Source organism: Pagrus major, chromosome 4 (assembly GCF_040436345.1).
Source record: "Pagrus major chromosome 4, Pma_NU_1.0".
Lineage (NCBI taxonomy): Eukaryota > Metazoa > Chordata > Actinopteri > Spariformes > Sparidae > Pagrus > Pagrus major.
In genome coordinates this window covers 19,152,211-19,174,887 of record NC_133218.1, presented here as the reverse complement: position 1 = coordinate 19,174,887, position 22,677 = coordinate 19,152,211, and the positions used below count along the sequence as shown (strand labels likewise).

The 22,677-nt window shown below is 41.0% G+C and overlaps 1 protein-coding gene across 1 annotated transcript in view; it reads left to right on the top strand.

The window, feature by feature from the left end:
* pcdh17 (protocadherin 17) overlaps positions 1-22,677 on the top strand; it is a 53,032-nt gene that overhangs the window by 12,152 nt on the left and 18,203 nt on the right. The window contains exons 2-3 of the mRNA XM_073464752.1: positions 9,569-9,627; positions 10,069-10,241. Coding sequence (XP_073320853.1) covers positions 9,569-9,627; positions 10,069-10,241 — 232 coding nt within the window. The remainder of the gene's footprint in view (positions 1-9,568; positions 9,628-10,068; positions 10,242-22,677) is intronic.

Sequence of the window (22,677 nt, the reverse complement as noted above, 5' to 3'; positions counted from 1 at the left end):
TGGTAAGGACTAGAAAGAACAGGTATTTGTGTTAAAACGTAGTGAGTTAATGTAAAAGTCAAATACTCAAGTAAAGTACAGATACCTGAAAAATCGACTTCGGTACATTAACAAAGTTTTCGTACTCTGTTATTTCCCACATCTGTGCATGCTTACATTCATGCGTGCACGTACAGTACGACAGGCTCCTTAACAGTTTTGGATTTTTGGGCTGAGTTGGCTTTGGATTAATGAGGGCAAAGCAAGGTCAGTGCTGACTCAAAGCTGTTGTAACTATCGATGAGCAAGTAGTGAATGATTAGTAGCTTACACATCATGATCACATTCTGCGCCCTGTCTTTCTTTTTACTAGTCTCCTCACACTTTCAATTGCGTATAAATAATTCAACATCAAGTAAAGTCATCTGTCTACACCATTTGACTCCAAAGTTAACATGTTTTCCTTTATCAATAATCATAAGACTGATCCCAGCTGTAACGGTGCCCAGACCAGCTGGTTAAATGTGTCTACACAAAGTAAGTTTGAGTTGTGAGGGAAAACAGTACTGCTATTTAAGGAGAGCTGACAAACTGCTGTGTTAGGGGTTTTTGTGTGTTGGAATAAATATCCATGCCAAAAGCTACATTTGTCATTTACTCCTGGGGCTAAACTGCCACAGATGTGGATTGTGTTGATAGGAGTACAAACGCGCCGTCGTGTGTTGCCCCTTCTCTTCAGAGCACACAAGTTTCCTCTGAGCTGAATTCAGAGACGGCAGCTGAACGGAATTGGCTGCTGAATTGTTGTCAGTATTGTTGTATTTGTAAAGAAATCGTGGCAGCAAGTGCTGACACACAGAAGTAATACTGTAGAAGGTAATTGCAAATATGACAGTGCCTGTGATTCTTAAGTAAGATTAGAATGACGTTATTCTCGCCCTTTTCAACTGGACAAACATTTTTTTTTTTTTTTTGAAAATAGAGATGGGGTCACAACCTGTTCCAGTAGACTGTGATTTAGTTTTTTTTATTTCATGTCCAGGTCTTATTTAATGATTTCCTTTGTCTGGTGTTGTGTTGACTGCCCACACCTGAACAGACTGCCTCATTATATTCCACTGCACATAGGTGCGACTGCACCCCATAATAACGGCTCAGGAACAATACATACACACACAATCTCTAACACCAATTCATCCAGGTATGTTTATGTCATTAAATATACATGTGTGCTGTGTTCACTGGTGAAACAATGTATTCTCAGGTCTTGGTGTTTTTGTTATTTTAAAAACAACTTTTATATTTTTAAGATATGATATATTATTCATTATATTAATTATTGATTAATGTGCTGATTATTGTCACAATCGGTGGATTAATTGTTTAGACTCTAAAATGTAAAAAAAAAATAAAAAATCTTGAAGAAATGCTCAACACAATTTCCAAAAGCCCAAAATGACAACATGAGATTGTTTCTTTTATCCAACCAACACTCCAAAAACAACCCAATTGCCAGAATAAATGTTAGCTAAGTATGTTTCTGCAAAACTAGATAAGTTAAAACTGAACGTTTCTTTTATGTTGTTCTTTTATGTTTTATGTTGTTATTTCTTCCTTGTCACAATGCTGTTCTCTGGTTAGGTTTGCGGACAAAAAACACTTGGTTAGGGTTAGTAAAAAAATCATGGTTTGGCTTAAAATACCTGTTTTGGTCACTACTATCACGGATGTAGATGGTCCGACTTCCCATGAAAAATAGCCGATTTTGGTCGCACCAAAAATGGCTGGAAATTTCCCCAATATACAGTAATGTGACTCGAATTGGCTGTTCGGCAGCCTTGTTGGCTTGGAATAACTCCACTACCGTCCCCCCACCAACAGATGTGAAAGGTGGGTAATAAGCATATAATGTGAATGTGATATGCATTGTTTGGTACAAATGTTAACCTTGGACCTACCTTTAACTGCTAACATTACATTCTAGCTACTGAGCTGCCCAATCCCAAAGACTCTTCATTTAAAATCAAAAATGACAAAGAAAAGCAGCAAATACTCACATATAAGAAGCTGGAACCAGTAAAAGTTTGACATTTTTGCCTGAAAAATGACTTCAACGATTAATCGATTATCAAAATAGTTGTCAACTAACTTTCATTCGATTCAACAGCAGTGGTTGATTGACTAATTATTGCGGCCCCACTTATTGCAAAAATAGAACCGCTGTCTAACTGTTGTCTTGGGTCTCCTGACTGACACACTCATCTCGGATTCAATTTATTTGATTTCAAACTAGAGGTGGATTGTTAAATGGGTCACAGTCAAATTGGCTTTATTTACTTCCATTTAGCCAAAAAAGATGTTGACAGTTTGACTCAGTGTAGAGCCGCAGTTGTACGCTTCCAACGTAGCAGCTTATTGTAATCTTTACCCGAGGGGATGTTGGTCAACATCACAGTATATGGGTAATGTCCTTTTTAGCTAGATAAGGATGATTCATTCAATAATAGCTTAATCAGCCCATTAATAAATCAATTACATGCACAGGAGTTAAGAAACAGATTATTATATATTTTTTGTAATATGTGGTAAACAGATTATTCTGTATTACCGTATGCCTATTAAGACAAGCCTTCTGAGCCATTTTGTTTATGCAGGATTTAGTTTAGCCCATCATTTGATTTTTCATGCATCATAAAATAGGCTAGACTGTAAGATCTCCAACACCTGTAATGCTATGTATGTGTGTGTGTGATAAAGAGAGAGAAAAACAAGTTCAAGGATACGCACTCTCTCAGGAGGTTTGCATTTTATTATTTTCTACGTGAGTTGATTCTCAAGATGATAATGACAGGCTTAAGAATAGAGTTTAACAACGCTTTGTTGACCATCTCTCAGACTCAGGGGGTCTGTTTATCTCGTAGAGTCTTCTTTTCATGCTCTTTAAGAGTAATTTAGTCGGCAGAAATTAACTGACAAACATTATTACGAGGGATGAATGGGCTCTACAAAATCTGCTCTTAGAAAACTGAAGCAAAAAAAGCACGGCGATAGACTCTTTCATAGCTGTGACTCCTAAAGGCAAATGCAGCTATTGCTACTTGAACATAAGGAAACTACCTTAGAAATCAGACCAAAGTAGTCATTTGTAGACAGAAGAGAAAATGATACCCACTCTTGCTCAGGCTCTTCCTCAAATGGAATAATAAAGTAGCAGTAACTGCACAGGTTAAAGGAAATCAGCTTTGAAGCAGAAGTGTTTTTGTCTCGCCTGTCTCGATGAAGAGATGCAAGCATGACCACCCCAGCCATCCCTCTGCCCCATGCACCCCTTCTTTTCTGTCTTCCTTTCTTGCTTTGCAGCTATCAATGATTTCAGTCCCCTCTGCTCAGTATGTGGTTAGCAAGTCAACACTTCATTTGCACACTGTTTTCTCTCTATATGAAGTGGCTTTCGTGAGACTGAGGATGATGAAACCAAAAGAAAAGAAGTTGTGCCACTTAAATGACTCGATACTTCCACTGAGCTCCTAATGGGCACCTCTAATGACACTGTATGGTCAACCAAAATAATTGGCAATCAATGTGAGTGGTTGCATATTAATTATGAATATTGTTTCTTTTCTGGTGAGCAGTGAATGTGCAAGAGAGGTCATGCTGTTTTTGCAACTGTATTAAAAAAACCTCCAAAGTGCTACTTAGCCATATTTAATGAAGGAAAAGGCCCATTCTCCACCAAATGAACACATAAACACACACACACACACACACAAAAGAATAATACAAAGGAATGCAGTTATGTTCTGAATTATGGCAAACCGTGATTAACAAGATGAGACTATTGAGTCGGAGTAAAGCGGCCTGAGTCACTGGCTTCATAGTAAACCAGCAATTTTATAAAAAGCCCCATAGTAGTTCTATAAAGAACACAGTCACAATATTTCAAGGCAGTAGCAAGTCTAACGCATGTAGATGTGGCCGACTTTATTCAGCTTGTATTAGATTTGTGGCGCTGAAGTCGAGCTCGGTACAATTAGATTTAGGGAAGAGAGGAGAGACTGTCAGTAGGAAAGATACTTTAAATGACTGATCGCGAGGAGCAGGACAAATAATCGATATATTCTGATACACACTCTAGTGATATGTTATGGTCACACTGACATTGATTTCATGGCAAGTTCTCATGCTTTACTGAGGTATTTCCTTCCATCCCTGCAGTCATTTCTGAAATATTTCTTTGTACATATTGTTCATTTTCTGCTGTCCATTATAAAAAACTGCAGCATTTTTGTAATGCTAGCAAAAGATTCATCATTATACATGCATCGAGTCCATTTAGGGTTATGACTGCCTTACATCAAACAAACCCAGAGCTTCAAGTATAAGTCACATGGAGTGCCAGCTCCAACGCACTAGTTTGACAGTTATGGTAACCTGCCATCTTCTGACAAACATTGTAGCATAGAGGAAAATCAGTTTATAAGATCTCGAGCTGAAACGAGGAGTACAGTAGAAGCTTTGTGATATATAAATGAATAACAGTAGGTGCAAATGCTCCCGAATGGTGATTCTCTGAACTGCAAAAAAAAAGCAAAGCTTTTTAGTCTTGTTCTTAAAGTTATCCAGAGGTTTGCTGAGCTTGCATGCTCAGTTTCAGCTGAGCCTCAAGTCATTCATACAACTGCACTCGTTCAAACGTGGAAGATTCTGGTTCAACAACCAATTTGTACCCTTCTCCACAACACAGCTCACCGGGGCACGTTGGAATTATACAAGAGGTTATGTTTGAGTGTCGCAGACATGTGGTAGAATATTTTACCTTTTAGTTGGTACTCTGAGATAGAGGTACTCCACAGGCATCAAGTGGTGCACAAGTTGCACTCTTTTTACCTATTTTACATTTTTCTTTGCTGTGTGCAAATTATGTGCCAAAAATACATCTGATCACAAATGAACCACTTATATTTACCCTCTAGGTAAATCACAGACTAACAGAGAACTGTGGCAATTTTAAAATCATTTTATTGAAACGTGCTACAAGGAGTTTAATACTGTTGTGTCTATATGACCAACATTAGCGAACGAGACCATCAGTGGGAAGATTTGCGTATTGCTGTACAGTTATTCTTGATGCCTGCTACTAGGTCAAATTCCCCACAAAATGATAGCATTAATAGAGGATGTTGATGACTCTAGAATTTGTTCACATCATCACCTTTATTTAAACAAGGAAGGCCAATGAGAGCAACCTCCCTTTTTGCAGTGATGCCTTGATAACAACACATAAAACATCAATACATAAAGATTACAGTATAATTAAAACAATAAAACCAAATAAAGCAATAGAGGCACGTCAATTCAAATAAGACACCCACATTCGTAATGCTCACTGTCTATTAAAAAAAGATTTAAAGTGATTAAAATGGTGGTGATGAAACATTTGTATTCACACTGCTCAATATCTATTAAAACAGATTTTAATTATTCTTACACAGCAACAAATACATCAGGAACGGAAGGGCGGAAAGTAGTATTAAAAATATGTTTTGATTACTCTCTAAACACGTGTATGCGCTAGCCTGATCGAGATTTTTACAACAGTAGGCTGTGGTGCTCATACAGCTTTTGTCCACAGGGGCCACCAGGATCAACAGGGAATTAAAGTTCCTTGTAGCAGCTTTAAGTCCATGTGTGCCACAGCATCAAAATGACAAATAGGAAATACAGAAATCACTTCCTCCTAATATGAATACAGAGAAGGCTAAAACACTATGACTGCATACTATCAGCCTCCATATATTGCCATGTCCAAACAGTCCTTGAAATCCCAACTTGTCTTGGAGGATGTCATCTTTCTTTCAAGGTACTTTCCAGAATCATTAGCAAGGTGTCCATCTTGCCTGATAAGACCTCAGTTTGGTTGAAATCTGTCTCGTCTCCATTTACCGTCATCGGTAGCACTTATTTGTCTGAAAGTCATTTGAACCGGACCTCTTGTAAGTTATTTGGAAGATAGTGGAAGATATTTAGCAGGCAGTCGACTGTGATGGCTTTAAGTTCACTTAAGCCTGCTGATTGATTGGTGTGTTATCTCCAGGAAGATATATAGGACCAGCTAATTAGATTTGATCACTTACAATTGCTCCTCAGCCACTAGGTAATCAATGCAGTCTAATTATTGTCTCGTTTCTCCGCCTATTTTTCCATACTTCCTTTATCATCCTCTCACTCTGCCGTTTCGCTTTCCTTTTTCTGTTTTCAGTCTTTTATTTCCTGCTTCTGCTGCACTCCCCTCCAGCGATGGGTTGTCTCTCCTCTAAGCTCATTTCCTCTCCATTTTATCCTTTACCCACTCTTCCCATTTGGCTGTTGCTGAGCCACTCTGACAGTTTTCCAAGAGGAATCAAATAGAGCTCCCCTGGTGGTAACGTCCCACAACAAAGACATAGTTTATCAAATTAAAAACTGCAGTCCAGATCCTTTTGGCTCACTGACAAGGTTACGGTGGATCTGGAAGTGCTCACACCTTCTGACACCAAGCAAACACATGCACTTGCACTAGAGTGAGTATGTGTGTTTTTGGGAGACAGTAAAGGACAAATGCATGTATCATGCCTCGAAGGGTAGGTAGAGGAAGGGGGTGTACTCTTGTTCCTGTGAATAAAAGAGAGCTGTCCAATGATGTGTGAAAGAGAAGCTGCAATTTGTCCTCTTTCGCCACCGCTACCTAAGATATCAAACACACACACACACACACACACACACACACACACACACACACACACACACACACACACACACACACACACACACAGGTAGATACACACAAACATAGCCCCAAAATGCACCAACAAGGCCTGATAGTAGAATAGCACTCCAATATGCTCGTCCCATTTGTCTCAATCGGCCTGCTGTCTGCTCGGTCAGTCTTAGGGTCTCAATGGGAATACAGAATAGACTGCAGCTTTTTACACTTACTCAGCCACACTGTACTCAGTATCCCTCTGACCTTTGTGGCCTTGCTGCATGGACTAGATATAACACATCATCCGGTGCAATTCAACAACATGCCTTTGGAATTCTCATCCACACTACCAAAGAAAATATTCTCTGTCGATATCTACACAAAGTGCACTGACCCACAGCTGCTGGGATTCATTGTGTGTTGAATGGGTTCAGTGCTTCTCTGAACCTTCAAGGTCAAAGACTCATATTTTAGGTCAATAAGCAAGTCAGATTTGAGACCTTAAAGGCCAAATACACAAATGCCGCAGTTTGGGTCAGTTCAATTTGCAGTCGGTCAGTTTAGTTCAGCTCAATTCAGTTCACCTCAGTTCAGTTCAAGAAATCCCACAAGATGAAATTAGAAGGCAAGGAGTGCGGGCATGCAACATAAAATACTCAATGATTCTTGTGATGCTAAATTAATTTATGTACTGTTTAATCCAGTGTCTGATAATAAAACTACTGGACATCTAGCCAGAATGTATCATACCCCCCTCCCTCAAATTATCCTGTATTCATTGAGGGATCTGACTGGCTAAGTACAAAGCTGCCCATACTGGCTGTTATCGATCCATTAATTGGAAAGTGGCCCATTGTAGTGAAAGGGCTGGGCACTATGGACAGACAGGAAGAGATGGAGGCTTAAGATCAGCCCGGACTCTAATTGGCAGGAAAGAGGTTACTATGAAGTGCCGTAATGTGCTTTTTATTGGCATGCAGAGGGGTTATTTGGTGGAGGGATGCAGAGCGTATGCTACTTTAAGTGCGACAAGAAAACTAGACCTTTGCCATTTCAAGTTTATTTCATCAATGGTAAACACCCCACTGGGTGAAAAAATGGGATCCATGTGAGTCTTGTGAGTCAGTAAAAAAAATATTATGATCACGAGGATATCATTTAGATATTTGTTCTTTGTGTGCAGGTGCAGAAAGTAATTTCAGCCATACAACAATCAAGGAAAACCTTCTCCTGCTAACGTCTTTTCATCCTGATCAGATTTAGTGCCAACAGAGCTGACTTGATTGAAAAGTATGTCCAAGGACGAGTCCCTGGTCATAAAAATACAGAAGGGCCACATCAATATAAAGACTTCCATCTCCCCTTTTTGAAAAACTCAGGCTGTTATCATTTCAATGCCAAACTATTTCAAACATTCATTCTTCTCTTAGCCCGTTGTTAGATTCCAGCCTTTGATATATTTTGTGGGTGTTTTCTTTTAATCTTGGCGAAGGCTGAGGTGGAATGGCGTGTTAAGGTAGAGATAAAGGTGTTGGCAAAAGCATGGAAGGTCAAAGTACTGAGGTGGCCTGTCTGACCTTCACACACCCTTTTTTCATACTGAGCCACCGCAGAGCACGGATGACATTGAAATACTCTATCGACCGTGAGTCAAGCTGTGCATGTGAAAAAGCCTGGCACAAGGAGACATTACTCACTAAACATGACATTTTACCGCTATCAATTCAAGACAGAGAGTTGTGCACTACATAGCGTGATTATTTGTGTTACGGTGATGAATGCAGCCACAACAGTATGAAAGCTATTTCTCTTAAAGGCATTTGTTTCTGTTCCTACCTCTACCCAACAGGGACTTTGAGATATTCCTGTAATAATTTAACAAAATATAAACACATTAGTTTCTGACCTGTGTTCTTCTATACATCTGACCGCTTTAGTTGTTTTCATCATTATTAATGTTGACAGATACTTCTGTAAATGCCAGAAAGGAACTGGGATCTTTGTGACCTTTTATCTCAATTGACGTGATTAAAAACCCTCATATACCGTAAAATTAACAAGAGGGAGAGAGAGCCAGACTGTCGGAAAGACAGAGTAGTTTCCACTGTCAGCGTGATTGATCCGGTCTGTAATGCACTGCTGCATACAGTGCTGAGTGTTTGTAGGGTTTGTACCGGTATTCCATTATGCTGCTGTATTTTGTCATACATGCCATGCTGTTTCTTTGTGTGACTGTTTATGTCAGGCTTTTTTCTACGTTAACATGTGTGTTTTTTCCCATCGATCCACATATTACAAAGCCCCCTGTGTACAATCATATATAGCCCCGTATCCAATAACCACCAGATGGTTCAACACAGATCCTCACAAACAATTTCTCAATTTCTGGAAAGGAAAAAAAAAAGTGTTGTGGCTCAGAGAGTGAACAGTTTGTCTCGGAAATGTTGTTAAAGGAAATAGCAAATTGCATTTTAATTTCTGCACAAATAGCGCTGTAATTTGGTTACGAGATGTTTAGCTGACACTTCAACACAGCTACTGCGAAGTTTTCTGTGCTCATCAAGGCTATTGTCCTACTTGTTATTGATTATACTACGTCTGCCAGATTTGATGCTCAGCTCTGCGGTTTACTCCCAAATGGCTAATTAGCCTGCTTTATGTGGTTAATGAAATGCTCCAACATAAACGATATAGAGCTCATATCCACAGTGTTTTACTTGCCCCTACTCTGTCCTCTGCCTCATCTTTTTCTGCATAATTAATCACGTCACTGGGAGATCTTGTTGCACAGCAGGACTCTGCAGAGCCCACTACATACTTTTCTCTCTCTTTCTCTCTTCTCCGCAGACGGACAATTTCCCCACTGAGCCTAATTATATGGGTAGCAGACAACAGTTTGTTCAAAGGTAAGAGTTCGGATCTATAACTGTCACTAAATCTCAGACCTTTGTTTTCTTTTCTCCGATAGTCCCAACACAGTAGTTTCCCATCAGCTGCTCATCTGACAATGAATCTGACCAAGTCACAGCAGAGATAAGAAGGGCATGTACATTTAATTAGGCTGAGAAGTGGTCACTAACAGTTTTCTCTATAATACATTAAATATGATCTCACAAAAGAGTTTCCCTTTAGCAGACAGTAGTGCTGCTGCAATATTTTTAGAAGCATATTATTACACTCTAAATCCTGTTAATAATTTTTTGTTTTGTTTAATCATTCAAGGGTGCTCATCAATGTTTCTTTCTGTCTCTGAACTCTTAAAAATAATAATGAAAGGTCTGAGAAATTCTCTGCCACAGACTGTGTACTAATACTCTTTATTTTTTTTTTTTTTCTGTTTTCTTTAGTAGTTCGACATTCAAAGACCCCGAGCGAGCAAGCCTGAGAGACAGCGGCCATGGTGACAGCGACCAGGCCGACAGCGACCAGGACACCAACAAAGGCTCCTGCTGTGACATGTCTGCCAAAGAAGCCCTCAAGTTGAAGGCCACGGGCGTGAAACCACCACCTTTGGAGCAAGGTGAGCCCCTCAATGGCAAGTTTGACTGCATGAGGAATGAAAGCTGCTGCGCAAGCCAAACACACTTGAGCCGACTGACTATCAATCCGTTCTCTGCGCCGCAGTTATTTGTATTAACGATTGAGCTCCTGACTTGCCTGAACGCTCACAATCTGAACTTCTACTTGGCTACTTTATTCTCCCCTACTTTGTTCTCTGCACTTTTCTCATTTAATGTGTGTGCGGTGTGTGAGCCCCTATGTGTGTATTTAAGGGTGTGAGCGAGTGTGCATTCTATACACGTCCTCAGTTTATCAAAGCAGACAAGCCCATTATGTTTTTATAAGCCCAACTACTTCAGCCTCTCCATTTAGTCCCCCTTCCCTGAGCACCCGTCTCTGAAACTTTGATAATGGAACATGGAAAATGACTTAGTGAGCGGCGTGCGATGTAGCTTCGTCGTGTGGTGATTAAATATGAATAATTATTCTAAGCACTGTGGGTCGGGCAGATTACACATGACATGTGTAGAACAATAACTCCCCAGATATGAGTTGTTGCAGTCCTCCTCACCCCAGCCACCTCACATGATTAGCGCAGGGTCAAGGGAGGCAAGAAACCCAAGATTATGCATTGGCCTATAGAGAAGTAATGGGACAGGAGGTATGGTACATTTCTCACTGCAGCTTCAACCAGTCATGTACCTCACCGTGGGCCATTACCTGCTTGGAAAAGCAGATATTCCCACAGAAATACAAATTCAAGCCTCTATGTATCTCACTGACTGGATCTAGAAGTACAGAGCCGTATACTGAACATGGATCCTCTGTAATGGTGCTATTAATCCTGGGAACAGAAGGGCTGTTTTACTCCTTGCGGAAGGACAATGACAATTTGTGCAACACTCTGTGCTGCAATATGCATGTCTTACTAGATAGCGTTTTTTTCCCCTTTCATTGGTTTTTTGAATGAAAAAAAGCCACACACGTTGGCAAGAGAAATTGGCCAATTAAAGGGCTCCATATGTTTCTCATTTTGAAAATGTTCCCATTTAATTGTCCGTGAGGGACTGAAAGAATCGCATTTGTACACACACAACACGTGACAAAATGAGCTAAGAGGAGTGTGCTGGGCAGTAGTCAGTCTGTAAAGACTGTCCCCGTACAACATTGTTGCTGCCGCCACCTGATAGTGCCAACCTCAGCCTGTCCGTCCACCTTTTCTGTGTGTCGCCTTCGATCACTATCCTTTTGACGGTCTCGAACAAGAGATTGTCAGACAGTACACATGAACACACACACAGAAGCCTGGGTGGTGCTGGAAAACTCAGTGAAAGGCTGTAACCTGCCTCTGCCTGTTCCTCACTCATCGCTGCCCTCCCATTTGCTCTCACCCTGCCGCTGTGTTCGCACCCCCGCTCCACGACGTTCGCTCCACTTCTCCACCTCACCTTGTTTGGGGAAATCGATTGATGTGAGATTAGACAGTTAACTGGCTGCAGCTGGCTGTGTTTAGCCAATAACATGTGGGCTTAGCTGAGCTGTGGGGGAGGGCAGGGGCAGGAGGCCAAGGCATTGTGAAAGAACAGTGATGATGAGTGAGGGATAGGGAACATCACACTGGCAGTGTTCCAGTGCATCTTTATTAAGTGAGAAAAGCATTAAATTACATCTCATTTTGAGTTTAGAAAACAATATGATCTACTGCCTTTTCAAACTACCATTCGCCTTTCTACTTCATGTTCTCCTGCCCTTTGAGATGCCTCACGAGATGGTCACCTTGTGCCTGGTGAGCATAAGAGTGGCCCCATATGCTTCTTTGTCTTAAGCAGACCCACTCGTGTTCATGTAATTTATTACAGTCATTTTCTGGCTAATTAATGAGGCTTAGCAAAGAGAGAACTGAAACATGAGCTTTGAGGAGGAAACACGGTGTAATGTGCCGCTCTGCATTCAGGTATCGCTTTCTGCAGCTTAAACGAAGCTCCCTGTGCGTGGACACATGAACTGCACACACGGAAGCCCACAGGTACTGTATGTCTATTATCAGATGGGAAGGAGGGGGGGCTTGTCATTGGTCACTGTCCCTGGGGTCGCTTTCCTGCAGGCTTATTTTCTTTACATCTCAGCACTTAGCATCTACTTCATAGGTCTCTCTCCACCCCCCTTCGCCTTTCCCTCCTTCTTCCCATCTTAAGTCCTCTGCTTCTCTCCAAGCATAGCCCTCCCAATTACTCTCTGTAGCTCTCTCTGCTCGCCTGCCAGGACACTGCGGCCTCATTCACTGGCTCAGTATAAACAAAACTACAAGTGCACAAAGCATGTAGTTCAAGTCCCAATCAATCCCCAACCCTGTTTCAGTTCTTAGCCTTTATAGTCACGAGGTTGTAGCCTGCAGTGTGCACACATTTGTGTCTCTCTCCTTTTTGTTTCTGATTTCTTCATCCTTTTAAGCCTTTTTACTTCTTTCCTGTTTTATTATTCATTTCCCCTCAATTTTCACTATTTATGCTCTCCTCTGGCAATAGGCATTGGTAGAACAAACACACAACTCCCCATTTCCATGCTTGTAATTCATCGCCTTCTCTGATGTTCAGTGCGCTTCTCCTTCTAGACAACATAATCTGGACATCTTCGCACCAGGGACGGGTCTCGAATTGATTAATTAGCCCTGCAAAATTGGTAGCAATGTATTAATTAAGCTTAAGTATATCAAATGCATTTTTTTCCAGTTTTAAACGGCGATTAATTGATGCTCCAGCGCGTCTGCAGCAGACGTTGATATGAGCTCGCCTGGCTCCGGCGGAGTGGCTGGCAGCACATTGCTCGCCTCTGTGGAGATGACTGCCATAGTCACTATCACGAACAGACAGGCGGCAGTGGTGTAGGGAGATGTTACCCACTGATAGGGCTGTCCGAGGAAATGGAGAGAGAGATGGATGATGGAGGAGGAGGAGGAGGACGACGAGCGTGGAGGGACACTGTTTGACAGGGATACTGTGTGACTGTACCAGCTGACCTATCCTAATTAGCTGCGATTGGAGTGTGATAATCAAGCCGCCTCCTGCCTTGTTTTAAAAGGGAGGCGTGAGTGGCACAGAGGAGGAGGGAGGAGGATGTGATACTACAAGGACAGCGGGGGTACAGTGTAGAGAGACTGCATGAGATGTGTTCCTATGACAGTGCAGTAAAAAGGCGATGAAATTGACTTTTTCCTGTTATTTGTGGCTTGGTGATAGAAATCCCAATCCCCACATCATCCCTCAGCATGTGAAAAGCTTAAGTAAGGGAAATGTCATGCTTTGTCAATTGCTCTCACATGTGCAAACCCTCGGCACATGCACACACAGACTTATATACTGTACACAAATAAATGATGATGTTGGCGGTACAATATGTTTAATTATTACTCACCATTCCATGTATTTATATGATGCTTATCTTCTCTGTTAAGTAATTTATGGCGCTGAGTTTGTCAGTGAGTCCTCTGAACTCGGATGTACAGTTTATAAATGTCGATTTTATCTCGCTGCCTGGTAGCAGGATATCTTAAAAACAGAGCTGAGTTCACAGTAGATTCATATTCTGCACATTCTCAAAAGCTTTAATGAAAAAAAACCCCTGAAAAGTGACTATATAAATCTCTCTTAAAGCAACTTAAATTGAGAAATATTTTATATTCAAATAGCCAGTTTCACAGGACAGAACTCTTGAGTTTTTTGAGTTAATCCTTCATTTTCTCTGCTGCCTAAATTGGAGTTTTAGCCAACAGGTGCAGGACAATATTGTCATCTTTTATCCTACTGTAGCCTGTCGTGTCAAATATGGAAGTCGTGTTGACATAACATCACAGAATGTCTTACTGCAAGTTTTGCATGTGCATAATGCCTCTGGAAACAATGTTGAGAGACTATTTGTTCCTTTAGATGCAGGGCTGATGAATTTATTATTATTGTTATTATAAATGAGAATTTTAAGTTAAATACAGGAAACAAAACAATAAACATATATATATATTTTTAAATGCCATTTTATGTAATGGTTTCAGGAGTCCTCTTCGTGGCATTGCAACGTGACAATTATTCGTCTGTAAAAAAACATGAGAAAATTAGCTCGTTATGTGTTGTTTTGTTGAATAATAGGTTTTCTCTCCCACTTCACACTGAGACCAAACAAACTAAATATTCAGACTTTAATCCATCTTAAATATTCACCCATCTTCCCTCGTGGCAGTCCTAATCTTAAGACTCAAGCATTACTGTACTTTTCCAAAGGGTTTCAAGTCCCCACAATCTCAGTCCTTGCTTTTTTTCCTTTTTATTCACAGCAATTAACTGTGAATCATGAGTGAACCTTTGATTAAAAAAAAATAAAAAATAAGAGAAAAAATTGCAATTCCAAGATTAATTGACTGGTCAGGAGTCAGATCAGATGCCCTTTTCACACTTGTAGCCATGGCAACTTCTATCCTGCTCACACTGGCCTTCAATAAACCTTTATCTGACGGTTGGAAAAGGGCATTCAATTCAACATCATTCATATTTCATGGACAGATAAATGCAGACACGGTTTTCATTGGGTGGCTCGATGCGTATTACATCTGTAATTTGAATTCCTCTGAATTCGTATTCAGAATGCAGCGCCATCATGCCCGCTCTGAGGTTGTGTTTGGCATATATCCCATTTTTGTTACAAATAGTCAAGCTGAGTCATGTCAAAGTTTATTTGTACAGCACATTTAAAGCAACCACAGTTGACTAAAGTGGGAAACAGGCTTAATAGCATAGTACCAGTACAGTTAATATACAGTATATTACAGTTATGGTTGCAAGTAACAATGCGTGCTTGTTAAATTTACTATTCTCTTAAACATGTATGAAATAAAAGTTATTTTATTATGGCTGACAAATTATACCTATGAAAGGCAAAACTTTACATCCATATTACTAAAATATTTTAGTTCATTATTAGCAAATGAAAAATACTGAGATAGTTTAAAGCTGCTGTTGTTTCAGCTAACTTCCTGTCCGTTTTGCAGTTAGCAATCCCCTCCCATCCTCTGCAGCGGTAATCTCCAGACACAGCAGCAAACGGGAGGATCCTGCTCTCTGTGTATTCACAAGCAGACAGGACCGCCTTTTCATGGAATTCTCTGTCCTGATTGGATAAAGTGGGCAGGGATACCAGAAATTTTTCTTTTCTGTTTTACTGCATGAGCAGGCGGAGGAGAGACGTGTGTTACTGACCCAACACTCTATAACAGTGATTACTGTTGGATTACAGCAGCTTTAAATTGTTCAAAAAATGTTGAAAAGAATCTGGAAAAACAGCGATAGTTGTCAAAAATTAAAAGTGTTATTACGTTTTCTCAGAGTCTGATGGATGAGTTTGTATCTTTCTTTAAAAAAAATGTTAAAAAAATAACCATTTTCATGTGGTTTCTTTTGAGGGGTAAATTATTGTGTATAAGGTGACGTTTCTGTCGAAGCAAGAGAAAGCCAGAGAAAGAGAGAGACTCACAGTTGAGTTCACACACAGCACAATTGAATCCCAGAAACAAATGAACAAAGCAACACAAAATCTGGCTGCTGGAGGAAGATAGGCTGGTTGAAGAAGCACTTCTTCTGAAACACTTCCAGTGGGCATCGGATCCAAAGTGTGGATGGAGCCACGGCACCACCAGGACGTGACTCATTCATATCTAGTAAACAGGAAGACTGACTTTTAGACACCTGTCCATGTGTAACTGCAGTTATGAGAGTGGAAAGTGCTTCAAAGTTCTCATTTCTCATTACCATTAATAGACCCATCTTACCGGTGGTAGTTGCAAGAGCATATGTGATGTTACATACAGTATATGTGAAAAAGAGGCTTTATTGCAATGCTGCATAAAGAATTGCCAGTCGTTATTAAGTGTACATATCATCGCTGAAAATCCACATTGATTAAACCTTAGAAACTTGAGTGGAAAATGTACCTTTATTCTTCCATAATCAGTACAGCACAAACTGTTTTCAGACCTTTTCTATTCAGCCTATTATTTATCCAAACATCCCTCTGAGCAAGGTAGCACACTAAATGTTTTTGAAGTCTTTGTCAGGGTGTACTCTCCGGTGCAGAGAGGGCACTGTTAATGTGCAAATCTTCACACGATGTTAAAGCAATTGCTGCGCAGGTTAATGGACATCTGCTGAGAGGAGAGCTTCATTTGAGAGGATTGTAATTAGTTAGTTTACATACATTACTCTAAACAGGTAGCATATGGAGGAGTCATGGTTTCATGTGATGCTATCACATCTGTCTGTTTAGAAATGATTAATTGAGTCCATCAGAGTGTGTTTACACCCATCGTTCCAGTGGAGACATGTACGTGCGTCACTCCAGTTAACTTCCTCATAGCAACGCGAGCTGGACCTGATGTGTTGCAGAGCTCCTACTGACTCTTTGTTGCCGCTTTTCATCATCAGTTTTAAAAAAATCAGGGTCGTTTTTAGAACCTCTTTGTGGAGTATGTGTCATCTTTTACTATCAAACCTTAAAGAATCCATCTAAAAGTATGGCCTTGGGGAGTAGATTAGAAAAAACAAGAAACATCTGAAAACAGCAGCCAGATGCTCATGTTTCTTCGTAGTGTTTGTTCGAGCCGTTGGACAGAGAGGATTTGTCTCTGAGCCTTTCATCTTTTCCTGCTCCTCATCTTCTCAGCTCTCCATGGTCTGTCCCTGGCTGGGCTGATAGCCTGATTCATGGCAACATCACCGGCTACTTTCCTGGTGTGGAAAATGAGAACCATCAGCAATCTGGACATCACTCAAAGTCAAATAAGACTTGTGTACGTGTGTGTGCGTATTTGTGTGGCCATACACATGTGCCAGTTCGTGTGTTCACCCCATTCTTAGAGGATGTGGCAGTATCGCACAGCAGTGAGGCGATTTGCGGCTAAGCTAGTGGAATCCTGTGGAAAGCCTAAAATCTTGTGGGGTGAAGGGAGGGGAAATATCACAGTCTTAGGATTTCTTCTCTCATTATGGAAGATTTAAAGGGATTAGTCTATTTTCTTTAATACATGAAGTTTTTATTAAATTCCATTGTTATGATTGAGGTTCATGAAGGGTAATGTCCATTCTCGTGTCCTTTCTCTTGCACTGAGTGTGTGTGATATTGGGCTGGGCCGGCTGTTGGGGTGTGATTTCCCAGCTCTAAACCTCAGCCCGCCTGCATGGCGGCTCACCCCCTGATCCTCATTCAGCCAGTGAAGGCTATCTGAAGCACTGTGGCACCACAGCGTTGGAGAGGATTGATGAATATCTCAGACTCTTACCACTCGGGCCATAAATCTCTGACATTATCCCTTCACCCTGGCAGGCGCGGTGAATAATTATGGCATGTTTATGGAAGCAATGAGTAAAAATATGTCTTATTTCACTCTAAGTACCATTAAAACCTCTCATGATTGGACTTCTCATCTTTAAAAAAAAAATCTGCGCTAGATCCCCACGGAGGGTGCTTTTCTCCAGCACCTTCCAATAAGAGCCGCTGCCCCTAAAAGCTTACGGTAGCCCGGCCCTCTCTCTCCTCACACCGCTTTGTAATGAGAACATTACAGGGTATTAATCCAAGTGTGTGCTCACTCATATTAGACATTGAAAAAACACACAAAGCCATTAAATGCTGTGGAAATGTTATTCAAGGCCCATTAAAAAATGTAGGCGCACTGAGTGTGAGGATTAGTGCAGAGTCATGGAGATTTAAAGTTAATCACTCTCTCTAACCATATTGTCAAAGTTTCATCCACTGTGAGGTCCAGTGAAACCTCAGTGATATTACTGTTATCTTTTGTTTTTTTTAGCGCAGTATTTAACACACTTGTTTCTGCAGATCCGTTTGTCAAGCTGGGGATGTTTCTGTCATCGAAGCCTCGGCTGCAGATGAATTTGAATTCGTCTGTATTAACGCCTCATTTGTGTGTAATAAAACTCAGAAAGTGAGGCCAGACGGTTTGATTACTTTGCATATTCCCGTGTTGACAGCACACAGACTTGCTTGCTGTAAACACACTAGTAACCTACATTATCATCTGGAGTGTATGTTTTCACCCTGGTTAGAGTGAACAAAACCCTCCTCGCTGAACTTGTTCTGCCACACGAATACGTTGGAAATGCTCGCTCAAAGCAGGAGCGGCAAGAGAGAGAAAATCCAGGGTGTTTATCTCCTCCATCATCATGACAGACATGATTCTGCTCCCAGTTGTTCTCTTTGTAATCACATGAACAACAACCTTGTAGATGTGGTGTCTGTGCTATAAATGAAATTAATTAACATTGTGTGGCTGAGCCCCATGGCAGTGCAGCCTACGTTTTTGTTTTTTTTTTCTTTCTTTCTTTCTTTCTTTCTTTCTTTCTTTCTTTCTTTCTTTCTTTCTTTCTTTCTTTCTTTCTTTCTTTCAGGCATTAACCTCTAATTGAAACGCTTAGTTAAATGTGTGATAACAGCACACACAATTAGGATGTTATCATAACTTTTGATGCTGAGATATTTTAAGATGGAGCTGGATTCAGAGAGTGGGGATGTTTTTCCAGCTTATGGGTGGTAACAAGTGAGCTTTTACCGAAAACAGCAAACAGGCTGAACAGTAATTTAGAATGCTTTGCAGCCTTGTGTTTGTGTCCGTGAGTCTCTGAGACACACAAAGACTGAGGGACAGAGATAACCCCTGTGAGCAATCAAAGACTGACTTGCTGAGTGGATGTGTTTTCGAACATGTTGTTGCTGTACATTTGTACTGTCCTTGTGTATGTTTCCTTATTGCATTAAGAAAATCCCTGAGTGAGTTTTGGCCTTTAAAATGACCACTACAGCTCAAGGAGCGCTCACCATAAAACTTAGTTTGTTGTCACAGCACCTCTTTAAGAGTATGTGTGCGACAGAGCAGCAGAAGAGCTGTTCCAGTATCTGCTCTCAGTGGGCGAAACATGTTGTCCAGCACAGCAGTAGGCAGGATACTACGGAGCAGATTATAATGATACAGATCATCGTCACTTCCTGGACCAGAGCCACTCTGCGGCCATCTGTCCCCTGTCCGTGCTCAGCCGGGGTGTATATGTGTTTAAGTGTATGTGTGTGTGTGGGATGTAATTCTAGACATTAACCACACTTTTTTACATATGCCGTGGTAACCTCTTTTACTTCCCTCCTATTATTATCCCATTCTCATATCTCTGAGCACTGATTTACATGTGTTGAAATCTTTATCTTTGTTTCAAATGTAATGATTGTCCAAGCAGTTTATCAAGTAAAAAATATCCAGCAGCTGCTGTGTCCGAGTTGAAACAAAATGCAAAGAGCTGCTTGTTGCACTCTCTTTCAAATTATACATTGAACAGAATTAGTTGGTTACATTTGTTATTTCCAATGGTCTATAGACAAGTGATTTGTTGATCAATGGCAGAAAAAATGTCAGGCTGCAGAAGTGATTATTTTTCATAACTGTGTATTAATTAATCTGAGTATTTTCATGAGTCATTGATTAATCGTTTGGTCCTCTGGTTCCCAAAGCTTGGGCCGTACCCCCTAGTGTTCTGTGACGGTACTGCAGGTAGGCTGTAAGTAAACATTCAAATTAAAAACATGATCAGAACTGATAAAACAAGATAGTTAAATTATGTGTTATTCTTTATTTTTCGGACCTATTTTTATCCGATGTTGTGTTGAAGTCCATTTCCCACTGACGTGTGCCACCTGCACAGCCTGCACCCAACTGTGCACTAAAGGTGTACTAACCACAGCTGATAGTTGACACTTTACTGTCCTTGTATATTTATGTCACTTAAGTAGCACTCAAAGCAGTGCTGCCATCAGTAGATTGTGTCTCTTGAGTTGGATTTCTGTCAAATCACAAGAAACTAATCCACCAAGATATCAATTAAATATTCCAAAGACTTCAGATACTGACATGTAACAGTTTAGGGTTTAGTTGATATTGTAATTTTACACGTTCTTGTTTGCAGGAATATGCCACGAAGTGGAACTTAACATGTAGTGCCACAACAAGTGTCCTCCATGCCTTCACATGCTGGGCACACGTTGCACTTTTAAGGGCTCAGCGTTATTTCATGCTTTACTCTGCCTTAAGTGCGTATCTAAGAATATGATATCCAATAAAACACCTACACCACGATACATTATTATACAGCGACAGATTGAGAGCCATTACACTCTTTCGTAAACACTTGTGCTTTTCAACTTCGATGTGTTGCGTATGACGAATTCACACTGGTAGCCTGTTCTCGCAATTAGAGGAGTTAATTCTCTCGTCAGCTGGTAACAATATTGTGGGAGGTGAAGTCATGGGTAGCACAGATCTCTTTTACACACAACTTTGTCTCTGATAACAACAGAAGCGTCTCACTTGCCCACTGCTCGCTTAATGAATTCATGTCTTGTGTTTGTAAGCTATCTGTGCTGCTTACAGCCATTTTCAATACCAAGAGTTGCTTTGAATTAGCAAACTGATCGGCACTCTTTTCATATTTTGTGCGACTCAATACCTGCGTAGCAACACAAAAAGTGGCGCCTGTAAGCGTGCAGTTATATTAATGTGTTTCTGTATGGATTCGGTGGTACAGACACAATCAGCAGAGATTTAAATCACACAATGCAATGGTTTGACTTATATTGTGCCCAGTAATGCTCTATTGGATGCGGCAACATTATTAATTACGAAAACATCGAGTGACAGATTGTTTGATCAATTCTATGCAGGCAGTTACAACCTGGGAAATTGCTCAGCTTTGATTATGTGAAAATGAAATGCCTGGAAAAAATGTACTTAGACAGAGATTTCAGCACGACTTCCACTGAATCAGTGAGATACAAGTGAAGGCCCCCATTGTCCAGGCTGTTTCCTAGGCTGATGTGAATGAATATTTGTGGTGCCCTGGGGCATTGTTTCCCCATGTTACACTGCATCAGGAACCAGAGAGATAAATGGGCCCGGCCTGTCCAAGGCATCAGGACTTCTTCTCTGTTCAGCCATAACTAGTAATGTCCTTTCATCCACTGCCTGCAGTGCTATAGATAATGGAGTGCTTGAAGAAGAGGAAATGCTAAAACAAAGAGAGGATGTGCTCTATGCAATGACAGTGGATATGATGATCACAGATGTCAGAAAAGAAGAAGAAGAATCGTATATATGAAAGGAGGTATAGTAGCAGGGCCTAAATGGATTCAAGAAAAATAAACTCAAATAGATGCATTGAATAATCACATAGACATCCGAGATCAAAGAAGCGGAGCTGCAATGAAGGAAGGAAGAAACACAGCAACCGGTTGATAAGTGATCAAATGATGAGGAGAAGAAGGAGCTCATGGGTGGATGGATGGATGGATGGATTGATGGATGAAGAGGGGCGGGACCAGCAGGCGGGCTCCATGGGAGATTGGCTTATGTAGCATGGTGCCAGGCCTCCTACGGCGACGGAGCCACCAGTTCAAAATCGAAAGAAAAACCTGTCAACTTAAATGCATACCCTGTTAAGACGAGCCTGAACCCAGTCGGGTGCGCACACACCCAGGGGCATAATTGCACACATTGCGGCGGCATAAAAAGACTGTCATTAGTCTAACCCCTACAGCTGCGATAAATATGTTTTAAAGCATTTGCAGTATTATTAAAGCTTTATCTAGGAATACAAGCTAGCTGCGTAAATTTCATATCTCTGTAACACGTGTGGTACTGTACTACAGCGTTCTCAAACTGACGGAGATTGAGAGAGAGAATGCTCGCATGTGAGTGTGTGTGTCTCTCCAAGTATGTGAGGACAGCGACTGGGAGTGTTTTTCTCCGATAACCTCAGTTTGTTACTTTTTGATCCTGCTAAATTAAGATAAGGGGCTTGGTTAATTAAACTGTCACATGGCAATACCTTGAGGAATTGCGAGGCCAACACAGCTTTAATTGGGTGGCTGCTATTGTCCCTGCGCTGCCTCACTTCCCTGGGAATCAGCCCCACAGAGGGGAGAAAAACACCCTACTGGCAGAGGATAGAAGGAAATGACGAGTTTGAGCATTTATGGCAAAGACAGGATGATTTCATCTCGAATGTATAAAAAAACGACGTGATTCCTGCAGTGGCTCCATGACAGGGTGAGAACCAGGTTTAGGTTAAGACTTTTAATTGCTGCTTCAGCATGCGTGAATGAGAGTTGAGTAATTTTCTATACATCGCTGTAATCTCTATGGCGCATTGGTTGCAGGTCTCCAAAGCCCCGTGGACAGTGTCAGCAAGCTTAAGATGCATCTGTAATTACCAGCAGCCAATTAACAGCTGACCTCGCACTCCCACCTCAAACCACAACAAAGATCTATTATGGAGATTTAGAAGGCTTGCAGTGTAAACAACGAAGTGTGATGGATCTTCGTGCGGTGCTTATGGGTGTTTGCACCTCCTCTTCTGGTT